The sequence below is a fragment of the Xyrauchen texanus genome, chromosome 46 (assembly GCF_025860055.1).
Source record: "Xyrauchen texanus isolate HMW12.3.18 chromosome 46, RBS_HiC_50CHRs, whole genome shotgun sequence".
In the NCBI taxonomy this organism is placed as follows: Eukaryota; Metazoa; Chordata; class Actinopteri; order Cypriniformes; family Catostomidae; genus Xyrauchen; species Xyrauchen texanus.
The window spans coordinates 4,145,344-4,173,230 of record NC_068321.1 but is presented as its reverse complement, the minus strand read 5'-3'; the positions used below and the strand labels follow the sequence as shown (position 1 = coordinate 4,173,230).

Genomic DNA, 27,887 nt, shown 5'->3' with positions numbered 1-27,887 from the left:
CTTTTGGTGTGACCGACCCCTAACTCAATCGTTCACTTGTATCTGTGTGAGTGAAAGCATGTGGGCGAAACAAGTTCGGAAGGCCTGTATATTTTTTCCTAATTTACAAACCCCAACTCAAAGTTCTTCTGACCCGAACTTGTGGCTTCGTGAACTGCTCTGAGACCGCAGACAACAGCGTATCCGTGCGTGTACTCAGAATAACTTGTCACCCCTCAAGCATTTTTGTGGAGCTAACCTACCAGGGCAAGGAGGGGCCCCACGAAATTGTATGGTTTGCATGGTGGTTAAAACTGCTACTGCGTGTACCTCTGTGGAGATGTCACACTAAGAAAGTGGATTGTGAGATTGTGGAGGATGGACTGAAAACACATCCTCTACCCTGAACACCAACAAGAAATCAACACTGATTCTATTTACTGTTTTAATGCACGTTCCTGGTCTCATGTGCACAATTTGTCAGTTCATGTTGCTCTAAGTAAAAAATGGTTGTCTTTGAAATGTTTTATGACATTGTAATATCTTTCTCTGCCTCTGAAATGACTTTAGTTTCAAATGAACCAATAGCCAAATAACTATTTAGGCAATGTTTAAGGCGACTATTGTAGGTAATGCAGATTTTCTAAAATCTTGCCAGAAGTTAACACAGTAAGTTGCTGGTTAGCTCTAATGTAATAAAGATTATGACAAAAATAACAAATAGCAATAGTTTTGTGGAGATTCTCTTGAGGGTGAACACGTCCTTTAGCCTCCACGTCCAGGTAAAAAAGAAAAGCCTCATCGAAAGTGAGTGCTGGTTGTATTTCCGAAAGGAAGTAGACCTCTGTAATCCACATCCAATCAATTCCACATGGATAAAACTCAAGCCTGCCCTACATTTTGTTCTCATGAATATTCTGTTTCATTTTGAAATACGTCACATTAGGAAAGTTAAACATGTTGTGAATGCCATCTCATGAACACCCCAAACACACATTACATTTAAAAGAAAACATGCAGGGCCTATCGCTTGTAACACACTATTCCACATGAACAACTCCTCACAGATCCAAACCATCTTTAAACAAACACAGTAAAATCAGGCAAGTTAAATTAACATCTACTCCTAATTATTCAGTTCAACTCCATACATGAGTAAAACAAGCCATTCCTCTGATACACGTGATGAGTTTGCTCTCTTCCCTGACGTTTTTTCAACTATCCTGATTTAGCACATTTACTCTGTTTTTGTCTGACAACCCCACACCAGTCTCTCTACTGCAGCGCAGAGGAATAAGGTAAGAGCAGTGTGGTTCTCCCAGTCTGTCTTTCTCTGTCTTTAAAAGAAAACACAAATATCATCTCTTTTCAGTGACTGCAGTTGGTATATCTTTGTGTCTAACTTTTAAAGATCCCATGAAATCAAAGTTGTTAGTTTTAAAGATATATATATATATATATGCCAGCGTACTCCTTAGTGCTACTAAAATAACTTTTAGCACATATACGTACTTAGAATTTGTAGTCGTTCTCTTCGATGAAAGCACACCAAACATTCACATATTGTTGTCCAATAAATGCTGTTTAAAATGAAAATGTCCCTCCTCCAACACCCCCTACCACTGACAAACAAATCAAGATTCAAAGTTGTGATACAACTTAAGTCAATAGGCTTTAAAAAAAATGTCCTGCCCAATCTTCCCAGTTTCAATAAGAACTATATTCACATGTGGCAATTTTCAGTGTCCAAGCATATTGGGGGAAATTTCCAAATTTGAAAGAACATATATAATTGTATTCCTAAGTAATCTAGATACTTTGTATGTATTCTGTCCGGCATTTTGAGTTTTACGAATATCTTACTTTTGTAACTCCTCCTAGATCATTGGTCCGATTTGCATGGAATTTTGCCGGGATTCGTATTATTTGTATATTCATATTCGTATAATTTGTAAGATACTGTATAAACCAGTGAATATTTTGGTCACGACCCCAACTCACTTATCAACGATTTCAAAGAATCTAAATTATTTTGATAACATTTTGCCATGAGGGACTCTAGGTGATACATTGAAAAATGTATGCAAATCAGAGCAATGGTCAAGGAGGAATTGGAAAAAGTATTTGAAATAGCAGATACATGTTTTGTTTCACATGACTCAGAGAATCAGAAGAAACAAACATTTTAATTCTAGACCATATGATTGTGAAGTTATGAGCAAAAATGTAAAAGTGTATTATAGCACCACCTAGGGTCGGATGGGTGTGTGTGTGTGTGTGTGTGTGTGCACCTGAGTAGTGTATGTGTGGGGGTATTTGGGACCATTCTGCCAAATTTGGTGCCTGTTGGACAAGCTCTATTGTCTATAAACGTTGTCTATAATTATACTAATATATCACTCAGTACTAAACAAATATCAACAAAAATAGTTCAATCTAATTACAATTGACCTTTTTTCCCAGTGTTTGTCTGTACTATGAAGTTTAATGCGAGTCCAATTTAATTTGCTTTATTTCAAACTGACAGCTCTTAACACTCCCTTAAAACAGAGTTGACACATTCCTATCTGGAAAACGCTCCTACAAGGTTTTCTTAGTTTATAAGCACTCGGATCAGCATACGCCTGGCTGACTGTCTTTACTCGCTTTTGGCGCCCCCTGCTGGACATATCACTTGGAATGTGCAGAAAAGGTGTTATGGAGCAAATCATTTTGGTTTGCAAAAATGTTGCCATTGCCACATCAATATCACGAGCGCAGGATGGTTTTGGAACACAGTATGTGTGTTTTGCACCTTTCCTAACTTTACAGTTTAGAAACAGCAGATCACACAAAGATCTGTTGTCTTTGCTTAATATTTCCTAATGATAATCACTTGCATAAGTGTGAAATTCAGGAGCTATATGTCAAGCTGACTGCAATTTAGCTGCTGTATGTGATCTGTAGTGCAATTATGGGAGTTCGGTCCACCTCCAATGACTTGATGAATCTGAGACGTGATAAGATTAACAGTTGTATCTATTAAATGTAAAAATCAGGTGTGGTTAATGTGTTATCAAATTTAACAGTAGAGGTTGACAGTAGAGCAGTATTAGGTAAGTCAGGACGTCCCCCTGTAAAGATGTGTATCTGCTAATAAGGTACTATGACGTTAAACTCAGACTTCTGTGAAGATGCAAATACAATAAGCCTTAAAAACACCTGTAAAACGCTTTTAACACACTTTAAAATATTCACAAGTTCCCTTACTAGCTCTGTTGCACTTCCTGGCATCAAATTTTAAACATGCATTTATATTGTAGAGCTGTCTGAATATAAACCAGGGGTGGTACTAGGATGCAATCTTTGGGGGCACATTTTGATCATTTGTGGGTAGAGAGGCATCAGTGCATAGCAATGCATCCATCTGACAATGAAAATTCAATGTATTGACAAGGAATTTTACTAATTGATTATAATTGATCTATTATTGCCTAATGTATAACATGTTTATTTCTTATCCAAAATAACATTTTGTTTGACTTTATTGAGTCAGAATAGTATAACAACAGTCTGTCTAGTTTTAGCTATGTATTGATGCATGTGTGTGCACAATCACATTTCATATTTCTAAGTCAAATACAAGCATCCATGTAAAACTACACGTAATGTGCAATACAAATAAACAATAAAAATGTACCAGTATTTGTAGCTTAAACCTAAATCAAGCTTATTACAAAAAAACAAACAAAAAAAGACTCCAGATGTATGTGACACAACAACCTGCACATCCATCAACAAATGGGGCATGAACGCATGTGTGCTCGGAAACTTCCTATAATGGCAGAGCGGCCTCTGCCACAGCCCTGTTATTTCCTTATTTATTTATTTTTGATAGTTAGTTCCCACAGAGCTCGCAAAATTAATGTCATCCGGCAGAAAATAGATGCAGAAAGCTAAAATTCAGCACTTTCTGGCCACAGAAGTTATTTGTCAAGCTAACAAGGAGGCGAAGAGGCGCCCTGTTCCTGTGCTACGGCACTGGAAATATATGCCATCAAATGCAGCTTTGGGTAGTGAGAGGGAGAGAATAAAAGCGAGGGATTTGTGGAGGGAGGAGAGAGGGATATGGATGCCACGTCTGTCACAGACACATTCATTCTCGCCCTGTCCGGAAACGAATGAACTGACCAGAGAACCGACAGATGCTTATTCACAACTGTGCACTGCAGCGGTCTGACGTAAAACACCGGCTGTGTACTGTAAATATCCCTAAACACCAACACTGCCATTTCCCTCTGGGATATGGTGTAAGGAATGTGCTGAGTGAAAAAAATTTTGAATGAATGAGAATATGGGTGAATCTCTCAAAATCAGTCAAGAACAGGTTCGGGACAGATTTAACTGCAACAATCAAAATGTCAAGCGCTATTTTAAGACAATTAAGATTTATGGTATTGTGAAAGTGTTTTTGTTTTTGTTTTCCAGTTAAAATATTGGTAACACTTTCTATGAAGCCCATATTTATAATGCATTATGAAGGCATTATTATGCATCAGTAATGTCTCATAATACACCTTTTAATATGTTATAATTGTGGATGCAATTATTTATGAGACGTTATAACATATTATAATAATGACCTATTCATAGTTAAACCTTAGACTATAATGCATTATAACACAAGAAACGTTTAATTTTATCTGCAGAAGTCATAATGTATTATATATTTTTGTAATATATATAATACGCATGCTTTAAGTAAAGTGACAAAAGCAATGTCATCTTATAATCATCCATAAGATATGTTTAATTAGTTATAAGACATGCTAGAATTTATATACATTATACATGCACGAAATACAAAATAACACAAATTCCGGTGAATTTTGAGATATTACAAAAAACACTTTTCAAGTTAAAAAATATCAGAAACTTTACATATGTAATGTTGATCACACATGTAGCCAATCTTCTTGGGTGTAAACACATCCAAGAATAATCAAAACTGCTTACACTGATTCTACACGGGACTCTATTCAATAAACTGTATGCATCTTGCATTATAGAAGTTACACTTATAATGTATTTCATGTTACAATTAATGTTATGGCTGTTTATAAGAAGATATTGCTTTTGTAACTTAAAGCAGGCAAAGGCAACTTATAATATGTAATATAATATGTTATAATGCCTATTGACTGTTTACACTATACAGCACTTATACGATTAACTAAATTAACATCTGTTGATTAATTAACAACTGGATGTCGCTTGTGTTATAATGCATTATACTATAAAGTATAACTATGAATGGGGAAGTATTAATGTATTATAACTGTAGTTATAACTTATTAATTGGTGTATTATGAGACATTATAAATGTATTATAATGCATTTATAAAGCCTTTACAATGCATTAGTAATATGGGCTTCAAAGAAAGTGTTACCAAAATATCTAAACATTCTTAATTCATTCATTAATTCACTTGAAGCAAAATGACAACAGATTTGTCTTGTTTTCTAAATAAAATTTAGTAACATCTATGCTATATATATATATATATATATATATATATATATATATATATATATATATATATATATATATATTTAAAAAATATATATATTTGCCAAAGAGATAAAAAATACAACTTGATTCAAAGGGACACTCTTATTTTTCATACACATAAACTAGATATTTTGTATATTTATAAGACATTTTTTCTTGTTTTAAGACTGTTTAGATTTTTTTTTTTTTTTTTTTACCGTACAATAAGACAAAAATACTCAGTAGGAATTCAAGGCATTATATGTATTAATTGTGATTCTTTTATATTGTTTTGAATATACAATATACAGTATTATAGGTCTGATCTGGACACATCAAAAATGTATCTCTCTCCATTTATATCCAGATTAAGTTTTAATTAAACACAAAACATCGAAACACTAAAGAGAGACTTTTAAAGGAAAGACCAGGGGAAAAAACTGTAAATGCGGATGGCGGTAGAAGGAGAGCGAGAGAAGAGGGATGCTACCGGCTACAGGAAGTGCTAATGACTTGGAGTGCTGCGTTTGGGTGGAAATATATGCGCTTTGATCAAAGAAAGCCTACAAAAACAACTTTAATAATCTCATAAATATAAAGTTACAGAGACAAGAAATGTTTAAAACCCAAACAAGGGCAGTTCAGTCAGAGTATTTTCTTGTCCTGGTGTTTATGAAGACTGCGTGTGCAGCGTGGTGTTAACTGAGCGCATTGCACGAGTTTGAACCAAGCCGTGGGTCAGAGCGGATTGTACAGTCTCTCCTTGAGTCTGGGTGTATTTTTAACTGAACGAGGTTAGCGGGTGTCTTCAGGAGATGCTGCCAAATATAACTCACATCCTTACTGGCTTTGGTTACATTCAACACACACAAATACACACATTTATACTATACATACACATTGAATGGAATGCTGCACTGGAGGATAGAGAACACACTGTCATGTCATATTCTTTCTGGAAAGATCAGCTAGGATATTCAGCTGAACTCCTTTTGTGTATGATGGTGGGGGGGGTGGGGGGTGGGGGGGGGGGCATTGGCAATCACATTTTACCACTTTACATTAATGTTCCATTTGTTAAGGGTTTATAAAAGCCTTCATTACTGACTAATAAGTCATTTACAAATGCATTATAAATCATTTATATGCACGCAATGGGAGACTTTCATGCAATACTTGCCAAATATTGAGCATTTTAACTTACATGTTATAAATGCTTAATAAATACACTTGTTTATTTGAATATTAATACAAAACATAAAATGCAGAACTCATGATTTATGCCACAATGCAGCAAATATAAACTATTATAGTGAGATTATAAGGCGGGATTATGTCATTTTGCTGCAGTCTGCTTCATGTTTATATTCATTACTGTAGTGTCTTGAGACTGACTCACTTGTGTTTCCATTTTCCTTGTGACACTGATGCCAGAATGACTGTTTTATTTAGTCCTCTGCAAAAACACTTACATCTAAATATATATATATATTTTAGTGTAAATCCTGATGACCTTTAGTACTGAACTTTATGTACATAGGTTTTGTTTGAAACTCTTTAATAAATGCTTCATAGCTGTGCACTTTACATTAATGTGTATTTTCATAGAGTACTTATGTTGAGTAAGTGTTATTAAGCATTTATAACAAGTTAAATGTTGAGGTACAATGGCTCACTATTTGGCAAGTATTGCATGACAGTCACCCTTTTAATAATTTTGTTATGACCAAATGTCAATGATTTATAGTGCATTTGTAAATGAGTAATTGGTTATTATTTAACCCCTTTATAAACCATTAACAAAGTGAATTTGAATGTAGTGTAACCAAATCACAAATAATAATAATAAATCATAAACGTTTCAAGCAGCATGACAGTGAGTGGATGAGGACATTATTTTATTAAATTTTTTTGGGTTGCGCTATCCCTTTAAGATGAAGGTAATATTGTGACATTTAATGTCCTTACAATATGAGAAAGTGTTATTAAGCATTTATAACCAGTAAAATGGTGAGGAAAATTGGCTCATTAATTGGCAAGTATTGAATAACAGTCGCCCTTTAATAATTTTGTTATGAACGAATATCAATGATTTATACTGCATATGTAAATCAGCAATTGGTTATTAATTAACCCCTTTATAAACATTTAGAAAAGTGATTTTTAATGTAAAGTGTAACCAAATCACAAATAATAATAATAAATCATAAAAGTTTCCTGCAGCATGACAGTGAGTGGATGAGGACATTTTTTATTGTATTTTTGGGTTGCGCTATGCCTTTAAGATGAAGGTAATATTGAGCCATTTAATGTCCTGACAATCTGAGTAAGTGTTATTAAGCATTTATAACAAGTAAAATGGTGAGGAAACTTGGCTCACTATTTGGCAAGTATTGGATAACAGTCGCACTTTTATAAAAAAACTGTATGACCGAATATCAATTATTTATACTGCATTTGTAAATGAGTAATTAGTTATTAATTAGCCCCTTTATAAACCCTTAAAAAGGTAAATTTTAATGTAGTGTAACCAAATCACAAATAATAATAAAACAATATAACAACATTGTTTCGATTTTTTTGGGTGCACTATCCTTTTAAGATGAAGGTAATATGGAGAAACTGAAACTGCTTACAAAATAACAACAAAACCTCAACAAAGACACAAAGGTATGTGTCCTACGTGAACAAAACAGACACACATTATGTTTTACTTCCTGTGTCCTCGTTGTCAAGTCAAGTAATTTTTATTTGTATAGCGCTTTTCAAAACACACATAGTTTCAAAGCAGCTTTACAGAAAATGAAGCTGTAATGTCTGTAATGTGAGTCATCATTGTGGAGTTTGATAAAAAATGTGATTGTACATCGTGCCTTAAAATAAATAAGCTAATAATATTTGTATTTGGAACCTTAGTGAGTGAGCTAAAAGTTCTCCTCTGTCTAAACAACATGAATATAATGCCAATATTACTCAGTTATTAGATGTGACGTCACCTGTGTGACTGAATGTTGCCTTAATAACTAAGAACAACAGTACTAACTTCTACTAAGTAAAACAAGAGCAACACACACACACACACACACACACACACACACACAGACAGACACACACACACACACACACACACACACAGACAAACACATACTTTTTTTCTGTCATATTGTCATTGTAGAAACTTTTTCACTGTTAAAATACTCAGAGTTTAATATTCAGAGACTATAAATAAAACATCTGTCGGTTGTTTCCTATGAAAAACAATGCGCGAGTTTGGAGCGGGACAATCTGTTCAACTGACTTAATTATTACCAGTTTGATCCCATTAAAATGACATGAATGTGACACAGTGTTGGGTAAGTTACTCTAAAAAAGTCATTAATTACTAACTACTAATTGCATCTTCTACAGTGTAATTGGATTACTGTACTAATTACTCTGTCTGAAAAGTAATCATATTACTTATTACTAATTACTTTCTAAAACCCTTATCAACCTCAACCAGATGAAAAATACAAGGGTAGACATGAAACTGTTCTTTTAATTATTTAAATAAATCATTTCAAATTAAATAAATTATTCATGAACTGGCCAAGAATTTAAAGGGGCTACATTTAATTTGAAAACATAAATTTTAACACAAGACATTAAATTAATGACTTCATAATACATTTCACCCAACACTGCTGTGGCAACATTTTTGCAAAACAACTGTATGTGGTTCATTATACGCACTGCGGCAGATCCGAGGTGAAATGTCCACTGTGTGGTGCTAAAAGCGTCAAATTAAAAGTTACATTTTCTCCCAAATAGATGAGGTTGTGGTTAAGGTTAATGCTCTATTGAGTTTTAAATAAACAAAACCGACCTCCCTACCCTAAACCTTAAACCTAAACCTAACCGAGAGTGTCATAAAAAACAAATGTGAGATGAAAAACACAGATGCTGAAGCAACTGTGCCATTTTGTGGTGCTTCTATGAAACGTTGAGTCGTGTGCTCTTCAAGACTCATACCCCGGTTCTGCAAGTGCAATGCTCTGTCAGTTGAGCTACTGCACAATTTGATCACTGCTAAACAAGATTGTAAATGTAGTTATGTAATGCAAACGTTAAAATGCATCACCTTATGAGTCATGAGCTACAGTAAAAGTATTTAGATGTTGTAAAATAGCATTGTGTGAGGAACAGGGCGAAAACTACGTGTTTATGAACTGATAATCTTCCATTTATTCGTGATTTGAATGAACTGAATAAAAATAATTGTTGTTGTAGCATCTCAAGTGTTTCACAATGAAACTGCCGTGATGTACATCGAGCCACATAAAATCATTTTGAAATATTTGAGGTAGTGCAGTGATTCTATAAGAGCTGTCTGGAAATTATACACTTTAGCTTTAAGTTTAGCTGATCAATGAAGTGTCCAATAAGATTTACACCTGTGTTTCTGGTCAAACTCAGTTGCCACCCATGCCTAAAAATACACACATTCATACATTACACACAGAACGAAATCTCAATTGCTGCCAGACCAAAGTTATATTGTAACCCTGGACCAATATGTCCCATCCAAATTCCAACTCCAAAGATCTTAAACTAACCAGTCTTAATTTCTAACATGTCTGCTAGCCGTTGGCCAGTAATCCCATTGGTAATGATGAGTTCACTGGCAGTATAGGTACTATACACAAGCTCTCTAGCACATTTATGATGTTTCTATTTTATTTGACAAGATATCCAATACATCCGGTAATCATGAATGAATAAACATAAACAAATAGAACTGAAATAGAATGATGCACAACATCTGCATGTTTAATTGTCTCTCTGCTGTGTATTTTGTTTTCATGGATAATGAACTAAACATGGACTAATCTCTTAATACATGTATGTATTAATGATGAACTGCAGTCAACAAAACAACAGATTTATCTGGGATCTAGAAATTAGACTCATTTATTTATACATAATTGTTTTCATTAATATCACAAAAAATAGTTAAACTAATCCTAAACTGCACAGAAAATAAAGCTTTGGGTCTTACCTCAGACTGCAGGGGCGAAGGGCAGGGGTAAGAGATCTTATCACAGGTGTAGAAATTTTCGCGATGTCCTTCCATGATAAAAATAAAAAAGAGAGAGAGAGAGAGATAAAGAGAGAGTTGCTAAATATAGCAAGGTGAAATATTGCTAACATTTAAACTCCCATCAGATCATGTTAATCGTGAAAAAGTTTCCTTCAGTTATTCAAAGCTCATAAAATTTACTTTGGTTACTTTTGAATATATTAAATATAAACATAATAAATGCAAAATATGTTTCCAAACATACACATAGACAAGTTATGGCAAATATTCAACAATCTGTTGTGTGAGCAGGGCCGTACCCACTATACATATAGAGTTACATTTTCAGTTTAGTTGTCAACCGATATGAGATTTTTACTGGCTGATTCTGAAACTATTACATTTAGTTCCCAAATACTGAATATGTGGTTGCAGCCTTGTCTATGATTATGTGCGGAATATGTTAAACAAAGTTAGCACTCTATCTACCATACAGTGTATCCCCTCTAGACCACTGCTGCCACAAAAAACTAAAATGCCTGTTAAATCCCTCGACCCAGTTCAGTTCACAAAGCAATTCATTCTGTTTTGTAATCACTGCTGAATGAACTTTAACCTCACACCACTGCAGACACATGCTCTTCTCGGGACAATATCTCCCAAATGATTGCAGGGCAAAACACAACATCTTTCCAATATAGTATTTATGTTGTAAACAAACTATTATAAGCCAACATGATCACATGTGAGGTCAGCATGTTGTTTCAGAGAGTTCCGGTACCATAGGATTGGCCACAATTTGCTGACTCACTGACTCATGCTGACTCAAGTGCCATCTCCTATCAAACATGTTTGCATCGGCTCCAATGTGTTTATCTTCCCCTGTGGCTGGAAGCACATTGCATCAGCAGCATGGGAGACCCTGGTTCAATTCAAGCATGATTCGAATGTTGCATTTTTCCTCTAACATATCATTTTTTTTAAATGAAATCAGTAACATAATGTCTTAGATTACATTTTTGGGGTAAACTAATCTGATTACATTTTGATTACTTTTAGATTACTTTCATCCTATCTCTGTTTTATTTTATGTTATGTGCATTTGAGTAGGATAATAATTTTAAAAAGTACAAAGAGGATGAAAATTCATTCTTTCTTGCAAACAAAAAGAGCCTCACAAAAAGATCTTATGACATTTATAAAAAATGCACTAAACATTACATGAATGAAATAAACATTAAGTCTAACAGAAATGACCAAAGTTTATAATTCAATGATAAATGAGATGTCAAGTTCATTTTAAGTGCATCAAACAATAGCAGCATTACGAACATTAATGAACATAAAATCAACGTAAATCAACATAAAATCAACAGCAACGACGTTGCCTTTGTCAAAGCTTTCCTTTAAAAACACTGAAACATCTTTAGCTGAGGTGCATATCTTACTGTTGTAACGTAAAAGGAGCACATGATGAACGTTTTCATCTGTGAGACTATTGTGCTTCGGGGAAGAATATGATGATATTGATATGAAAATGATCAATAAATAAATAACAGTTTACTGCCGTTTCCTTGTTAATATGTAATCATGTAATCTATAAAAAAATAACTGTAGTCTGATTACGAGTATTTTAAAATGTAATTGAGTTCAATTACAAAAACTTGATTTTTGTAATCTGATTACCTAATCCAGATAACATGTAATCCGTTACTACCAAGCACTGTTAATGCACTAGGTTAGAAAATATAATAAAATATCTGTGGTAAACATTCATTTTACAATACTTGAATGCTTGGTTCTACAACATAAATTACACAGTCATACCCCAAACGTGAATTTTGAAGCCCACGTGTGTTTGTGTCCAAAATTAATAGATATTTGCGGTATAACTGTGTGTAATTTATGTTGTAGAACAAAACGTCCACGCACCTTAAGGTAATGTTTACAACAGACCTTATTTTATTCATAAATCCAAAATTGCCATTATAAAAAACCCACTGGAAATTCCTGAAGGAACAAATGGTGATTTTACCTTCCGGGTTTGCTTACAAATTGATGTCATGGCTGAACAGCGCTACAGTCTGGTGGAAACACAAAAACTAATGACAGACTGTGCCCCTAGTGGCGTGGGGTGTAATGAGAGTGTGGATGTGCTTTTTCATGCGGACAACCCGGGTTCAATTTTGCCTATTTTCCTATTTTTCCATTCCTGTTTCCTGTCTCCATTCTTAATATTTCATAATAAATAAATGTATATAAAGCTTGATTTCCTCATAGTGATTTGGTCATGGTGATGGACAGGAAGTTAAGCGAAAGGTTTGATCAGAGTAAAATTAACCATGGTTTTATTATAGTAATGTTGTAGTAACCATTTTTTAATGCATTTAACCATGCTGTTGCTACAGTAATATGGTGTAATATGGTACAGTAGTAACCATAATTAATTTTGTGGTTACTATGATTTTACTACAAAATACCATGGTGATACTATGTAGTTAAATCATGGTTCATTTATGTAAGGGAAGGTTAGGGTTATGTTTAGAGGTAGGGGTTGGTGTAGTGTGTCTGTGGGACTCTAAATAAACACAATGAACACACTGCAGTGATGCCCCTATACTGCCTGTTAGTATTTAAATAGGGGTGCTAATACTATCTGCCAAAAGAAAAAAAAAGGGTTTTGAGCAACAATAATAAAAAGGGAATACATACTGACTAAATGTTCATTTTTGTGTGCACTATCCCTTTAAAATGAATGTAATATTTGCAGGGTTGGGAGGGTTAATTTTTCAATGAATGCACTTTGGATCACATCATTTATATGTATAAATGTTTTCCATCTGAAAAGACTAAATATTAAATTAAACAAATTACAAAGTACTTTTGAATGTAACTGTATTCTAATTACCAATTATTTAAATTGTAACTGTACTGGAATACAGTTACTTATATTTTGTATTTTAAATACATAATCCCATTACATGTATTCTGTTACTCCCCAAGTCTGAATATTGGTTCACTTAAACTTCAACATCATTTAGCCGTCGGTGTTGTAGAAATGCCCACTACTGTGAAACACACTTCGTGGAGGCGTTTTATTGATACATGTGTGGCACAGAGCACCTCAAGGACTTGCGCTTGTTTTCATATTCTCCTCACTGCTGTGCTCTATGCCACAGGACATGACATCATTCGCCGGGGTCACGACCCGCCACTGACTTCACGATGAGAAAAAAGGGAGAGGGGAGAGATGAAGACAAGAAAAGAAAGACTTGGGAAGTGCTGCTCTGTAGGTCACCTTGCCTGGCTGAGAGATCAATGTCGCTTTGACTCGCTGGTTAAGGAGGAAAGGGAGAGAGAGAGAGAGAGAGAGAGAGACTGAGAGAGAGACTGCAGCCGAGACACCTTGCCAGTAAATCACCTTGCCAGCTTCATTGAGATGCAGGTATAACACAGGCTGGGCACAAGGCCAATGCCTACAGTACCAACACACAGTCTCTTCCTTAAACTCGTTTGTACTTTTGCAATTAAAGGAACAGTGCACCTTAAAATAAAAATTCTGTCAACATTTTCTCACCTTCATGTTGCTCAAAACATGTGATATAGTTTTTTCTTGGAATAAAAAAAGAATTATATTGTGAAATGTCCTCTTTTCCATGCAGCAAAAGTCAATACTATATTGAACCTTAAATTATTATGTCACACACACAAAAACATTTGTAGATTTCAGTCTGTTCCGCATACAAACCTATCATGTGGCTTTAGAACAACTGGAATATAGGGCACAAGTCAGATGGTCTATAACTTTATGATACTTTGGTGCTTTTTAAGCCACGCATAATTTACAACTTAAACGGGCACTAAGTTGCAAAACTGATTGAACTGATTGAATTACATAATTAGGGCCCGAGCGCTGATATTTTTTTAGAATATTTTTCCCCCAAATGAATCGCATTTTTAAGGGCCTAAACATACTCGAAAACAAACAAAACTTTGCACACGCATCAGAAGTGGCAAAAATGTACATCTGATATGGGTTTCAGAATTAGGTGTGGCAAAATGGCTTGATAGCACCACCTACAAACAGTCCACGATGTGCACTTTATGCTACGTTTCATCTACACGTACGAAAATACCTATGTAACATGCCAATACCTAGAAAAAAGTCTCTTGGACCCATGCCCTAAACTCAACAGGAAGTCAGCCATTTTGATTGTTCTCTTCCATTTTTGCACAGTTTTTGCCATTTCCAGGCTTTGTACTTTAACAATCTCCTCCTAGAGATTTCATCAAATCTACTTCATATTTGTTTATTCTAATCTAAAGGCCTTGGCGATGCTAAATTGCAAATCTTTTGAGTTTTCACTGCACGGCGTGGCCATGACGGTCTGACAAATTTTTATGTTTCAACATGAAACAGGAAGTTGTTCTAACTCGAACAGATGTCCAATCTGCCCCAAACGTCACATGTTTGATAATAGTCCTGGCCTGAATACATCTACGTGCCAATATTTAGTTTTAGTCATAGCGTCACCTACTGGCAACAGCCAATTCCAGGTCGATAGCACCACCTAAATAATTTCTAAGCAGCCCTCACGCTACGTTTAGCCTACATGTAAGAAAATCGGTAGGCATATGTAACATGTCAACACGTACAAAAATAGTCTCTTAGAACCATATCCTAAACCCAACAGGAAGTCAGCCATTGTGATTTTTTCTTGAATTTTTGCTCAGTTTTTGCCATTTTCAGGCTCGTACTTTAACAATCTCCTCCTAGAGATTAAATCAGTAAGACTTTGGCAATGCTAAATTGAGAGTTTTCTTTGAACGCCGTGTCCCTGGCGGCCTGACCAAGTTTGATGTTTCGCCATGAAACTGGAAGTTGTTATAACTCAAACATAAAATGTCCAATCTGCTCCAAACTTTACATGTTTTATAAGAGTCCCGGTCTGAACACTTCTGTATGCCAATATTTAGTTATAGTCATAGCGCCACCTACTGGCAACAGAAAATGTCATGTTTAACACTGTGATAAACTCTGAACTACATTTAAGTGCTAAAAAATGCTACAAAATTATTGGAGTGACATTCCCCAGGTACTGCAGCCCCAACGTGCAACAGGGTGCGAGGGCCCTTTCATTGCTGCTTGCAGCTTTAATTTTCATTGTTTTTCATCAAAGATGTCAGTCCTTGTTTAGGCATATATGATGTTGACATTTACACTCAGCCTCGTCTCGTGAAATTTACTTGAGCATTGCAACGTTTTTGCTTCTTAACACATTTTGCTGCACATTTCAAGTGAAATGTCCAGCAGGGGGCATCAAAACCGATTGAAATAAGGTTTTTAAGGTGAGTTTTAAATGGAGGTTTTAATAAAACGTACATCCCGTCCCTAAAAATTTACCCTAAACTTAACTAATAGTGTCTGAAAAGAGAAATGAGAGTTTCTCTCATTTCTCAACAGACATCCTTACCCTTAACCAACACCTAAACGTAACCGATAGCGTTTTAAAATGCAGAAGTGAAATGAAAAGCACATTTTGTGAAGCAACCACGTTAATTAATGTCACATGTCAGATTGAGTTCTTGTCTGGTTTTGAACTGCGGTCCTCTGAGTCCAAAGTCCAACACTCAATAAGGCGCGCTACCGTAAGCTAATCATATTGGAATAAGTGTATATACTGTATGTAGGTGGGTCTGTAATACAAGCGTTAAAATGTAGGATTTTTCAAAAGATGCTTTTGAGTAAAAGTGTCTCGATGTCATAACCTAGCAGGGTCTAAGTAATAGACAGAATAATAAGTGTTTATAAAGTCATAATCAGCCATTGAAGTCACGGCTGAACAGCTCTATAAAACACACAGTTGTTGTAGCGCCTCTAGTGTTCATTTCACCTGGAAACTGCAGGGAATTGTACCTGGAGACACTTATAAAAAGTTTTGCAAAACTTTACATAGAGTCACATTTTGACTATGAGACCAGGTTGTTTATACTTGTTTACATTTGCGAGACAGAACATTATGTGATTTCTTTTCAGGCCCTTCAGGCTCTTTGGCATGAAACATGACTTTCCAGTAGCTTACACAGTTTCAGCACATGAATGTCAATTTTTGCAGTCGGCTGTATTAGTATTTATTTATTATCGCTTATTAATTAAGCTCCTGAATATTCTATATTTTTTAAATGTAAATACCATTTATTATGTTGAGTTATTTGTTACGTATCATATCCAATTGAAATGTAATTTATTACTGCTGAAAGTTACAGTACGCGCAACAAAAACAAGGTTTGAACGTCAACACTAACAAGATAACATGTAATGTTTACACATGTGAAGGTTGATTATTGGATCAGTAAAGATAAATGTCATATTGTGCGACTGCGTATTACTTTATGGAGTGCTTACGGCCTACTAGTCTTGTGTTTAGAACTAGTGCTGCAACCAAATTAAGCACTAACTAGTGGTTACTAAGAGCAGTTTGAACTTCACGTCCCATCTTAAGGGCATATTCAAGGTTCAAGTTAATCCCAATCGACAGCATTTGAAGCATAATGTTGATTACCACAATAAATAAATAAATTTGATGCTTCCATTCGACATTTTGCTTTTAAAAAATAAGAAGTTAAATCAAGGTTACAGTGAGGTACTTACTATAGAAATGAATGGGGCCAATTTTTAATGGGTTTAAAGGCAGAAATGTGAAGCATATCATTTTATGAAAGCACTTACATCAATTCTTGTGTTAAAGCTTGTTTATTATTTGAACTGTAAAGTTGTTTAAAATTTCATTTTTTGTAGTTTTAATGTTTTAGGGTCATATTATTACGTCATCATGGCCACAAAGTTGTAAAATTGGATATAACATCACACAAAAAAGGTTGTTAAACAATTTTGTCACACTAAAATCACGTTATTACGCATATTGTTTATGTCTTATGGCTATACTTTTGAAACAGTGAGTATGCTAACGTTTATGGATCAGCCCCATTCACTTCCTTTGTAAGTGCATCACTTTAGCCCAGATTTATTTCCTTGTTTTATTTTCATTTTTAAGAAAAGGAGGGATAAGCCGAAATGTATTTGTGTGGTAGTGTATTTGTTATGCCACACATACTGGTGATTGAGCTTAACTTGAAATGAACTCTTAAATTTCAGTCTGTTTCACACCAACCCATCACATGGACAGGAAATACAGCGCATAAGTCGTACAAACTACTTTTAGCAAACTTAGGAGTTCCTTTTTCTTTCTCAGGGCTTTACAGCACCTGGTCACCATCCACATTCATTGAATGTAAAAGAGCAGCCAGAACATTCTATTAAACATCTCAAATTTTTCCACACACAAAAAAAGAAAAATGAGTGTGAAGGTGTGAAGAACAATTTCTTTGAACTCACTTCACAAAACCATATTTCAAACCATTAAACCATTATTTAGCTTGCTTTCTTTTCGAAACTAACACACTAACATCACACATGCCTCTCCCATACCACATGGAAATCTTCTAGAATCTCAAACCTCAGGCAATCAACAAAAACACATCCATTTCCTCAGTGTAACGGCAGAGGGAAAGTTAAATTATTATCTTTTCACACAGCTGCTCTATAACTCAGGTTTACAGAGGCTGGAGAGAGGGGCTGGGGGACGGCGGTCACGTCGGCGGATGATGGACGCACATGGCAGGGTCATAAACTCCCTCCTTTAAATCACTCTAAATGGAAATGTTTAGCGTGGCGAGATGCAGATGAGCTGGGATCCAACATCATAGAGCTCGTGTTTGTGCTTTCACAATGAAAAAAGACTGCTATATCACGGATACTTCCATGGCACTGTGCACAAAAGACAGAGTGGCCTGAAATTTGGGTTATGTGTATAAGTGTGATTTGAAATATTATCTAAGTCAAATCTGTTCAAATGTACTCTTCAGGAGGCATTTGTTTGAACTATTTGAACAAAATTGACTCTAGCTCATTTGACACTTGCATATTTCTTTGCCTTCCAGGAGGCCTTGCAGTTATGACAATCATTTCTAATCCACGCTGTGAAAAGATAACTCCGAGCGGCTTAAAAAAAGTGCCTTCCAAGCTAAACAACTACTCCCAACAGAGACAACGTCTGATATGATTAAAGATATTACTCTGTAACGCTGCTGTATGTAAATGATTGAAATGTCAATATGCATGAGTTGAACTGTGATTTCCTATTGTTGACCTCAAATGTAAAAGACCAATATCGTGACAGAAGACAACTATATTATCTGTAATAACCTAATCAGGATTTGCCTGCGCCCAGTGATTAGAGCACATATGGTGTCAATATCCCACTGCTGATTGAATTAAGTGGAATCGCAGAGAGTGTGCAGCTTGTGTGCATGCGTGTGCATCTGTACATTCGTTTGTGTGTGTATGCCTGATCTTGTGCATGTGTTTGGTGATTTGTGTTAGGTGCGTGTTGGTTATGGAACCGAGGTGTGAAAATATACATGGCGTGTGTAATGAAATCCAGTGACTTCATTCGCAAGCTGAAATGAAATTTGGCCTTTCATCAGAACCTGATGAGCAGGATGTGTTTCAGTACATCATTAAATATCCGATTGCATCTGATAAAGTAGCATTTGTCTGGTTTCATTGATATGTTTGAGTCATTCCTATCATTCTGTGGCATTTCGGCTTTCAAACTTTTCAGTGGATAACAAGACATGGTCTGTGAATGATATGTCGAAAACATACAGTATTTATTAACTTATAGTGATGTTTATATTATAAATATATTGAAATTGTAAAATGATAATAATCAATAATTCCCTATACTGTATATATCCATATCAGGGTGGACATATTATGCTTGACCACTTACAGTATGACTAACGTCACAAAAGAAAGGAAAACAGAGATAAAACAAGAGTTACACACTTCAAATAACTCAGAATAATTTTGCTAAATGGCTGATGTCACCCCCTGGTGTGTGATGTCATCTCGTAACATATATCTTCAGTTAAAGGTCACAGTATCATTACATAACTGGGCTGACAATAAATCAAGGGACATATATGTGCTGAAATAAGAGATTCACAACAAATAAACACGTTACTGAGAGAATGTAACGCTAAAATCTTAATTGAAATGAAAAATTTGAAATCCGATGATTTTGTCAAAGATGTTTGACGTGATTCTCTGTGGTCATGAAGAAATGAGACTAGTGCAAAAATAAAAATTTTCATTTGAATTATTAATTTGACTATTAGGCCCACAGTCGTGTGTGTACTATTAAAAAAAAAATTGAATTAAAATTTTATTAACACAACTTATACTGAGGACTTAAATCTCACTGAATTGTAAAAAACAATGTATAAGTCAGAAGACAAAAAATAAAAGCAAACATGCTCAAATGAAACTAAACAGAACAATTCTTTATATTTAGCAGATATCAACAGCTGTCATATTCAGTGTGACCAAAACAACTAATGTGAATGAAACTGGAACTAAATTGAAAAAAACAAAAACAAAAGAATAGTTGGCTCAACAAACATAACTTAAGAAAATAAATAGCTTCTACTGATAAACTTACATATTTAATACATTTTAGCTTTACTTAATCTGTATTAATGTGTACAACACAAACTATTAATTAATAAGACTTAAAGTGATAAAGGAATAATTGTGAGATCCTTGAACTATAACTTAAAAATCTTAAAAGATTTTAAGTACTACTAACTCAAACAATCAAGTACAGAACTGAGGATGTGGGGGAAACCCATAACCCCCTTGTGCTTGACTAATTGAATCATGCTTGTTTGGTCAAAATGAACTTATTGGGGGATTACATTAGTTGGTATTAAGAATTTTTGGAGATTGTTACTCTTTTTGGTTGTTTTTGTGCAATTTGTTGTTCACTTTGCATTAGGGTGATTGGTGTTCTCTTTGTTGAAGTTGGATCCTGTTGAGTCCATGTCATTTTTCCATGGACATGTGAATGTGCGTATGGCTAAAGTGCAGCTTTATCTGCACTTCTTTGGGGAATCGATTGTTTAATGACTGACCTCAGTTATTATTTCATTTGAGCCAATTAAAGTAGGTAGAAACACTATATTACTTTATATACACTATAATATCAAAGTTAATTTGAACCAACGTATTAATCGTTGTTCAATCTTATTCGTGTGAAATACCTTTTCAAGAAAATAAAGTTGAATGTACTGAAATATTTATGTATATCTAACAAAGGTTTTCTAGTTAAGCTGACATAAGATTACCAGAAAATGAATTTACTTAAAAAGAGTAATGTAAAAATGCTTAATATATATTTTAAGTAAATCCAACACATCGTTTTTTCAGTCTAGAGATACACTGAAAATGTATTTTGTGGTGAAGTAAATATAACAGAAAAGATCAAGTTCTTTCTACATTTAATAATTAGGTTTAACCGTGAACTTGAAACTATTAAGTAAATTCTACATTTGTACTCAATTCAAGCTTGTGAAGACACATGCTCTAGCTTATAAGTTATTGTTATTTATGATTGTTTGTTATCTTTACAATGCGTCATCATGTATCAATCCTAAAATAGAAAACCTTGTCATATTTATTCACTAATTGGAGTGAATTTCACTCGTAAATAAAATAAGTACATTTTACTCAACTTTTCGAAGCTGGTGTTCTCAGCATTCAACAGGCTTAAATAATGAATGCACGGTTTCACCGCTGACAAGTTTATTTACATCATTTTTATTGATGATTTTGTAATGTATGGTAACTTCTTGTTTTGTGAAATCTGAAGTAAATGTTCCACTCAAAATCAACTGTTCAACATCATATTTTGTGCAGCAAGTGTTGAGGTCTGCGTGTGCAGTTCTGTCTTATTTCATATGCCAGTTATGCAAGATGATGCTGTCTAATAGGTGACATAGCATGCAATAAGATTCAGTGTGTCCTGTGGTTCATGATTAAATGTGTTTGCAAGGAAAGTTCAAAATGTGAATAAAATGCTCATTTAAATCTTTAAATTTTTTTTAAGTAACATCTACATCAGATTTGTAAGTAAAAGTTGCTTTATTGACAGAAATGTTAATGTTAAATTTACTCTCTCACTTTAATCAATATTATGTCATGAAGTTAAGTAGATTTTACTTAATTTCTTCCCATTAAAATTTACTTAGAAAAGCTGTGTGCAAAAACTTGCGAAATAAAAATGAAGTAAATCTAACTGTGTGTGTGTGTATTATGAATTATATTATTTAAATTAATAATACAACGTTTAAAAATCTAGAAAAAGTGAGTGTTCACTCTACACCTGATGCAGTTGTCCACATTGATATAGTGTGGGCTCTATACTTCTGACTTATGACAGTGATGTCATTAACCAGTTTTGCGTTTTGACCTCATCAAACAGAAAAGCCATAAATTACAGTCAACATCAAAGGCAGCCTAACCCCAGCCGAGCAAAATCACCAATGATTCATCAATTTAAAGGAGCAGAAACAAGGTCTTTTCTCCACTATTAATCATGCATGAAATCATTGTGTTTCCACGGTGTGGACTCTTTTCCATGAGCTCGCAGGCTATCATGAAAGATGGGCTCAAAATACGGGGTGTTTAAGGGTGTGTGCGTCATCCGTTGATATTCAAACGATCATGAGACACCGTGTCTTCACCGAACGCCCTGATTTCAGACGTCACACACTTACACACTACTCTTCACCTTCTTTCCAGCTGTGTGCCCACATCCTGTTTTCTACAACAATGAGAGGGGAAGTTTGAGTCTCTGTTCGAAGTATTCTGAGACTGGTAATAGGCTCGTGATGGTTTGAGAGAAAGTGATAATGATAAGAAAGAAAGAGAAAAGGAAATAGAAATCAAGTGAGAGAAAGTGATTTGAGTGGTTGGTGGGCGATGGACGGTGGAGCTGTTCGTGTCTGCGACATACAATTAATAAAATAGCATTTGGTCCAATTTTCTAGAAAGAAACACCTCTAAAATACACATACCATATCCAGATCATACCCGTATTATTTTGTTTGTTTTGGTGAATTCTGAGTTAAATAAAAGGCTGCTATATATATGTCTAACCAGTTATGCCTGTTTACATAAGACAAGAGCGTCGGTAGAGGGGGTAATTAATTGTAAATAGTCTATATGAGGGTAACATTCAGGTTATTGCATTTTTAAAGCAACCTCTAGCATTTATTTTTATGTATAGTTTTATGAGTGATTTAGTGGGAAATATGTCCAATTTGTCAAACTAACTTTTAAGAAACAAAACCACAGAATGTGCGCAATATTCCCGTTATTAAAATGACAGTTTGAGCATGTTTAAACTCTCCTTCAATTAATGATTAACAGCGAAAATAAACTCACGGTGTGCGATAAGAGGAGTATTTAAAGTGCATGTTTACAGTATTTTAACAGACCGATCAGACGGAAATGACATTTAAAAACGGGAAAATCAATTGATATTTCAATATATGCTTTCGCATAAAAATAAATATAGTCTATTTACTTTAGCTAATGGATTCTTCTTCAGTGTGTTATAGGCTGATGCAGTGTGCAAAAAGTCGGCAAGCGCTTGCAAATAAGCAAGTGCCTTTTATTATTAGTTTCACTAGACAATAACATTATCTTACCATAATCTTTTTCCATATGAAAATATTTTTTTTTATTTTAACTGTAAGATATATTGTGAACTAAATGAGAATTTAAGCGAATCTGATTTAATAAGGCTTTTGTTTTATTCATCTCGCGCGAGCTGTCACGCGGCAACAAGTGAAATCGAAAAGTTTCCTAAAAACATAAAAAATAAAAACTCTTATTAAATTTTCTCTAAAATACTTTATTCGAAGAGAGTGTCATAGTTTAAAGAGGATAATGCATAGTCTAATATAAAACATGAGAACAGAGAATTTGCTTTTAAATAGGCCTACTGTTTAACTTTATTGATGAACTAAAACGACACTGCAATTTTTTACAGTCAATATTTGGCAATAAATCGAAATCAAACAGACTATTAAAATCGTGTATGTGATGCACGTGTCAGCTTGTAGCTATTATTCATTTTTGTGAACGGATTTATGTCCCACGTGATGCAAGTAAACTGTTTTAAAGCTCGAGCTCCCAAAATATTTTAATATTCGGTAAATGATTTATTATTGATACAAAATGCTGAAATAAAGGTTTTGAGTGCAGTATTTCGAGAGCATGCAAAAACACACTCTGAATTCTCCACTGAAATACAATACTCTTCTCTTTAATGAGAATAATAAAAACACTTCAGTCCATTGAACAGTTCGAAATCGCTCAATTAGCCATATTTAATGGCAAAGCAATATATTGAGTGACAGATGTCACATAGAAATAATTATAATAATTACAAAAAATCACAGTTTAAGTGTATCAGTAGGATTTGACAAATATCTCTTCATCCGAGAGATAAAAAAAAAAAAAAAAAAAAAAAAGTAGAACCATACAGAGGACATTCTTCTTCCAAAAACATAAATCCACGTTTTATAACTAAAAGTTCACCTGTTGTGCAAAAACGACAGGAGTTTTCTGGATTCATGGAGACGAAGTGAGGATGAATAGATGACGAACACTTTTTTGCTGAGAGTCCCAAAAAAGTGGACAAGACCGGACAATGAGAAAATGAACGTAATGTCGGAGCAACTCAGTTCAGTTCGTTCAAATGAAACAAATAAACCAAACGTATCGCCAGCCAACATGACCAGCATGTGGGGTCGACCATTGTATCCGCAAATAAATACATAATTCAATGAGTTCTTCACAACAACAAAAATATGACGCACAATCTAACTCACGCAAGAAAGTTAAAAAAAAGTTTAAACACTTCTCAGTGCACTCACGTAACAAGCATGCATCACTTAAACTTCACAAAAAAAAAAAGAAATGTTAACTTAAAAGTTACGCAACACAAGGTACATGGGACAACATGGAGAATCGATCAAATATTACAGTTTCAACAGAAAACACAACAAAAATAAAACACAACTCGGCTATTGTCCAAAACAGGAGAGCAAAATGTATGTACGCTAACCTCTAAGGGTTCTTGGTTATTGGTTTAAATTTCAAATGGACTCCGTTATCTAAATGTTGCAAAAATAAAAATAAAAACTAGCGAGAAAAATGCGTTTGCTGACCCGCGCGCGCTCCATCCTGCCAAACACGTGCGAATAAAGCGCGTGCGAAACTTTTGCAACGTTTCACCGGGCCAAATCGCTGCTCTATTAAGTGCCGGTAAACTCACATGAAAAACTCCGGGGACGACGGGTTGTTGTCGCTGCTCGATCCGTTTTCTCGGAAGCCGCTGCTGATGAGCTTCTCGTATTTTTCTTTGTACGCGTCTCTCTCGCGCACCAGTCTGGAGATCTCCTGCTTGAGGTGGTCCACCTGCTGCATGAGCTGGCTCTTCTCGCCCTCCAGGACGTGCCTCTGCTGGACCCGCTTGTAGCGACACGACTGGGCATAGCCTCTGTTTTTGAGGGTTCTCCTCTTCTGTTTGAGTCGGATCACCTCCTCTTTGCTGACCCCCCGGAGCTGCCGGTTGAGCTCGCGCACCGACATGGTCACCAACTGCTCGTCCGAGAAGCGGTCGTCCAGGTGCATGTGTTGGTGGTTGGCGGAGTTGCCGTTGGACTGCACCCCGGGCGTCGGGTGGTGCCCGGCGGGGTGGTGGTGGTGGTGATGGTGGAGGTGGTGGTGCGGCGCCCCGTTCTGCGCTGCGGCGGCGGCGATGACTGCGGAGACCACCGCGGCGGCGGATCCCATCTCCTCTCCGGGCATGGCGCCTCCCGTCCCGGCTCCGCTGGTAAACTGCTGCCCTCTAGCATAGCCATCGAAGCTCTGGAGCTGGTGCGTGCTGTTGATGAGCGCCTCCACCGCGTCCTCGGGACTGAATCCCAAAGCCTCCGGGTTGAGCTGCTGTTGGTAGCCGGTCATCCAGTAAAAATCCTCCAGGTGCGCCTTCTGCTCGCTCCCGGAGCCCGGACTGGGCGCCGAGAAGCTTGGGGAAGGGGGAACCGAGCTGCAAGGCGTGCTCATCGGGGTGGAAGACAAGGATCCCCCGGCGATCAAGCGGCTGCACTGGCTGATGCTGCGATCGGGCTCCACCGGCTCCTTTTTCACTTCAAACTTCATCAGATCGAAGTCATTAACATATTCCATGGCCAGGGGACTGGTGGGCAGGTCGGAGCTGCTCATTGCCAGTTCTGATGCCATCCTTTTGCTGTTGACAGTCCTCCAAAGGGGGTGAAGAGCAGCTGTCAAAGTGGTCGGGTTCGAGACAGCGTGAGCCAGCTTGATTTCTTTATTTAATTCTTCAAAAGCAAAGAAAAGGGAGCGCGGATTTATTTATTTTTATTTTTTAATGGACGCCCTTTTGCCTCTCGCGCACAGACGCAGGAGCGCGTGCGTCTCCAGTTGCTCGCGAGTGTCGACGCGTTTGAGTCGCAAACATTTAACACTGCATGGTTTCGGATTTTTCTTTTTTTCAATAGTTTCGTAGAAATGAAGACCATAACATGTATGTGATTGGCAATTGGATGCTTGGCTGGGAAAAAAAAAGTACTCCGGGCTTGTTGTAGAGTTTTTAAAGGATCACCGAGCATAGGAGTATAAAAGCAATGCTGAGTTTTATAGCCGCCCTGACGTCAGGTTTGAAATACGAAATTGACTCGGACTCGTAGCCAATAGGCACGCTGAATCAGAGGGTCAATTTACATACTAGAGAAGAAACAAAAGTTTTCCGAACTGTCAGAAATGCCAGAGGAATAAACGACGCCATGAACTGATATCACTCAAAGATGGGAAAGCTTTTGCTCGTCTTTTCATTCATTTACAAGATTATTTAATAACAAGTGTTTGTAGCATTACATATGAATAAAATCTCCGCCAAAAGAACACCGTCCAGTTAATCTAATGTTAAATGATAGGCTAAATAAATGACTCCATAAAACCAAATCAATTTCGTAGCTTCTTATAACTATACCTAAAAGTAATAAGGTGTCATTAATACGTACATTTTCATTAAAAACTTATTTTTGTCATGCTGTTATAAAATTTGCACGTTTGAGATATCTAATTAAAATTCCTAACAATTCAGACAATTAATTGTATAGGAAATTGTTACATCCGCCATTAATAACCATTTCTACTGTTCAAACTAACGCATAGTTCCCACAGAATAATCTTCTTTATGTTGTCTTAATATGAATGTTATTTCTTTATTTCTTTACTGTCCGACACACCGTGGTGTTGAAGCTCTCTCGCATCAGCAGAACTGCTCTTTCAAAACTCAACAGCGCCCCCTTTCGGCCGAGCTCAACTCCATCTGTCCGGTAGAGGGTGTTTCGTCTCAATCTGTCAGCTCACTGTCGGATGAAGGGATTGTTTTAACGTTACCGGAGACATTTGGGGAGCAGTTTTATAACGATAAATCAAAACACCTCTCCACCACATACACAAATATACATGGTAAACGCAGAATGATTAAATAAAAATAAAGTTTTCTGGGGGAACTGGGGATGTTTATGGGTCATTCCTACAATTCAACCAAAGATGAAAATTCTCTCATCATTTATTCACCCTCATGCCATCCCAGACGTGTACGACTTTCTTTCTTCTGCTGATCACGCAGGAAGGTTTTTAGAAGAATATTTCAGCTCTGTAGGTCCATACAATGCAACCGAATGGTGGCCAGAACTTTGAAGATCACATAAAGCACATGAAGGCATCTTAAAAGTAATCCATACAACTCCAGTGGTTTAATCCATGTCTTCAGAAGTGATATGATAGGTGTGGGTGAGAAACATAAATAGAATTTACACACTTCATATAGCGTCTGTCTATGTGTGGCCCTGCGATGGACTGGCGACCTGTCCAGGGTGTCCCCCGCCTTTCGCCCAATGTTAGCTGGGATAGGCTCCAGCCCCCCGCGACCCTGTACACAGGATAAGCGGTTGACGATGGATGGATGGATGGACACTTCATATAGCTCCAGCATTATATTGCTATATGCATGATGTTCACCTTGTGTGACTTAATTTAAATATAAGATCTATTTTACGTAGATCTTCTATTAAAGGTCTCAGTATCATGACATAATGGGGTGGATAATCAAAGGGACACACAAAAACCTCCTCTCTCAATGTTAAAAGTATACATTTACCACAAAAGAATGCATGCTATTGAGAAAATGTAATACTAAACACTTAAATGTATGGGGAAATTTTAGCAATTATTTTTGTCAAAGAGTAAAGACACAGCTCCGGGAACATGAGGAAATGACACAAGTGCAATAAATGAAAATTGTTTCA

The 27,887-nt window shown here is 35.9% G+C and overlaps 1 protein-coding gene across 2 annotated transcripts in view; it reads right to left on the bottom strand.

Annotated features, from left to right (window-relative positions):
• Window positions 1-26,158, bottom strand: part of mafb (v-maf avian musculoaponeurotic fibrosarcoma oncogene homolog b (paralog b)) — a 111,455-nt gene extending 85,297 nt beyond the window's left edge. Inside the window, exons 1-2 of one of the 2 annotated variants that reach the window (XM_052119681.1) lie at window positions 24,821-26,158; window positions 10,548-10,615 (exon numbers count right to left, since the gene is read on the bottom strand). In XM_052119681.1, coding sequence (XP_051975641.1) covers window positions 10,588-10,615; window positions 24,821-25,791 — 999 coding nt within the window. In that variant the 5' untranslated portion in view covers window positions 25,792-26,158 and the 3' untranslated portion in view covers window positions 10,548-10,587. The remainder of the gene's footprint in view (window positions 1-10,547; window positions 10,616-24,820) is intronic. The other variant, XM_052119679.1, reaches the window with a different exon arrangement.
• Window positions 26,159-27,887: the final 1,729 nt, after the last annotated feature.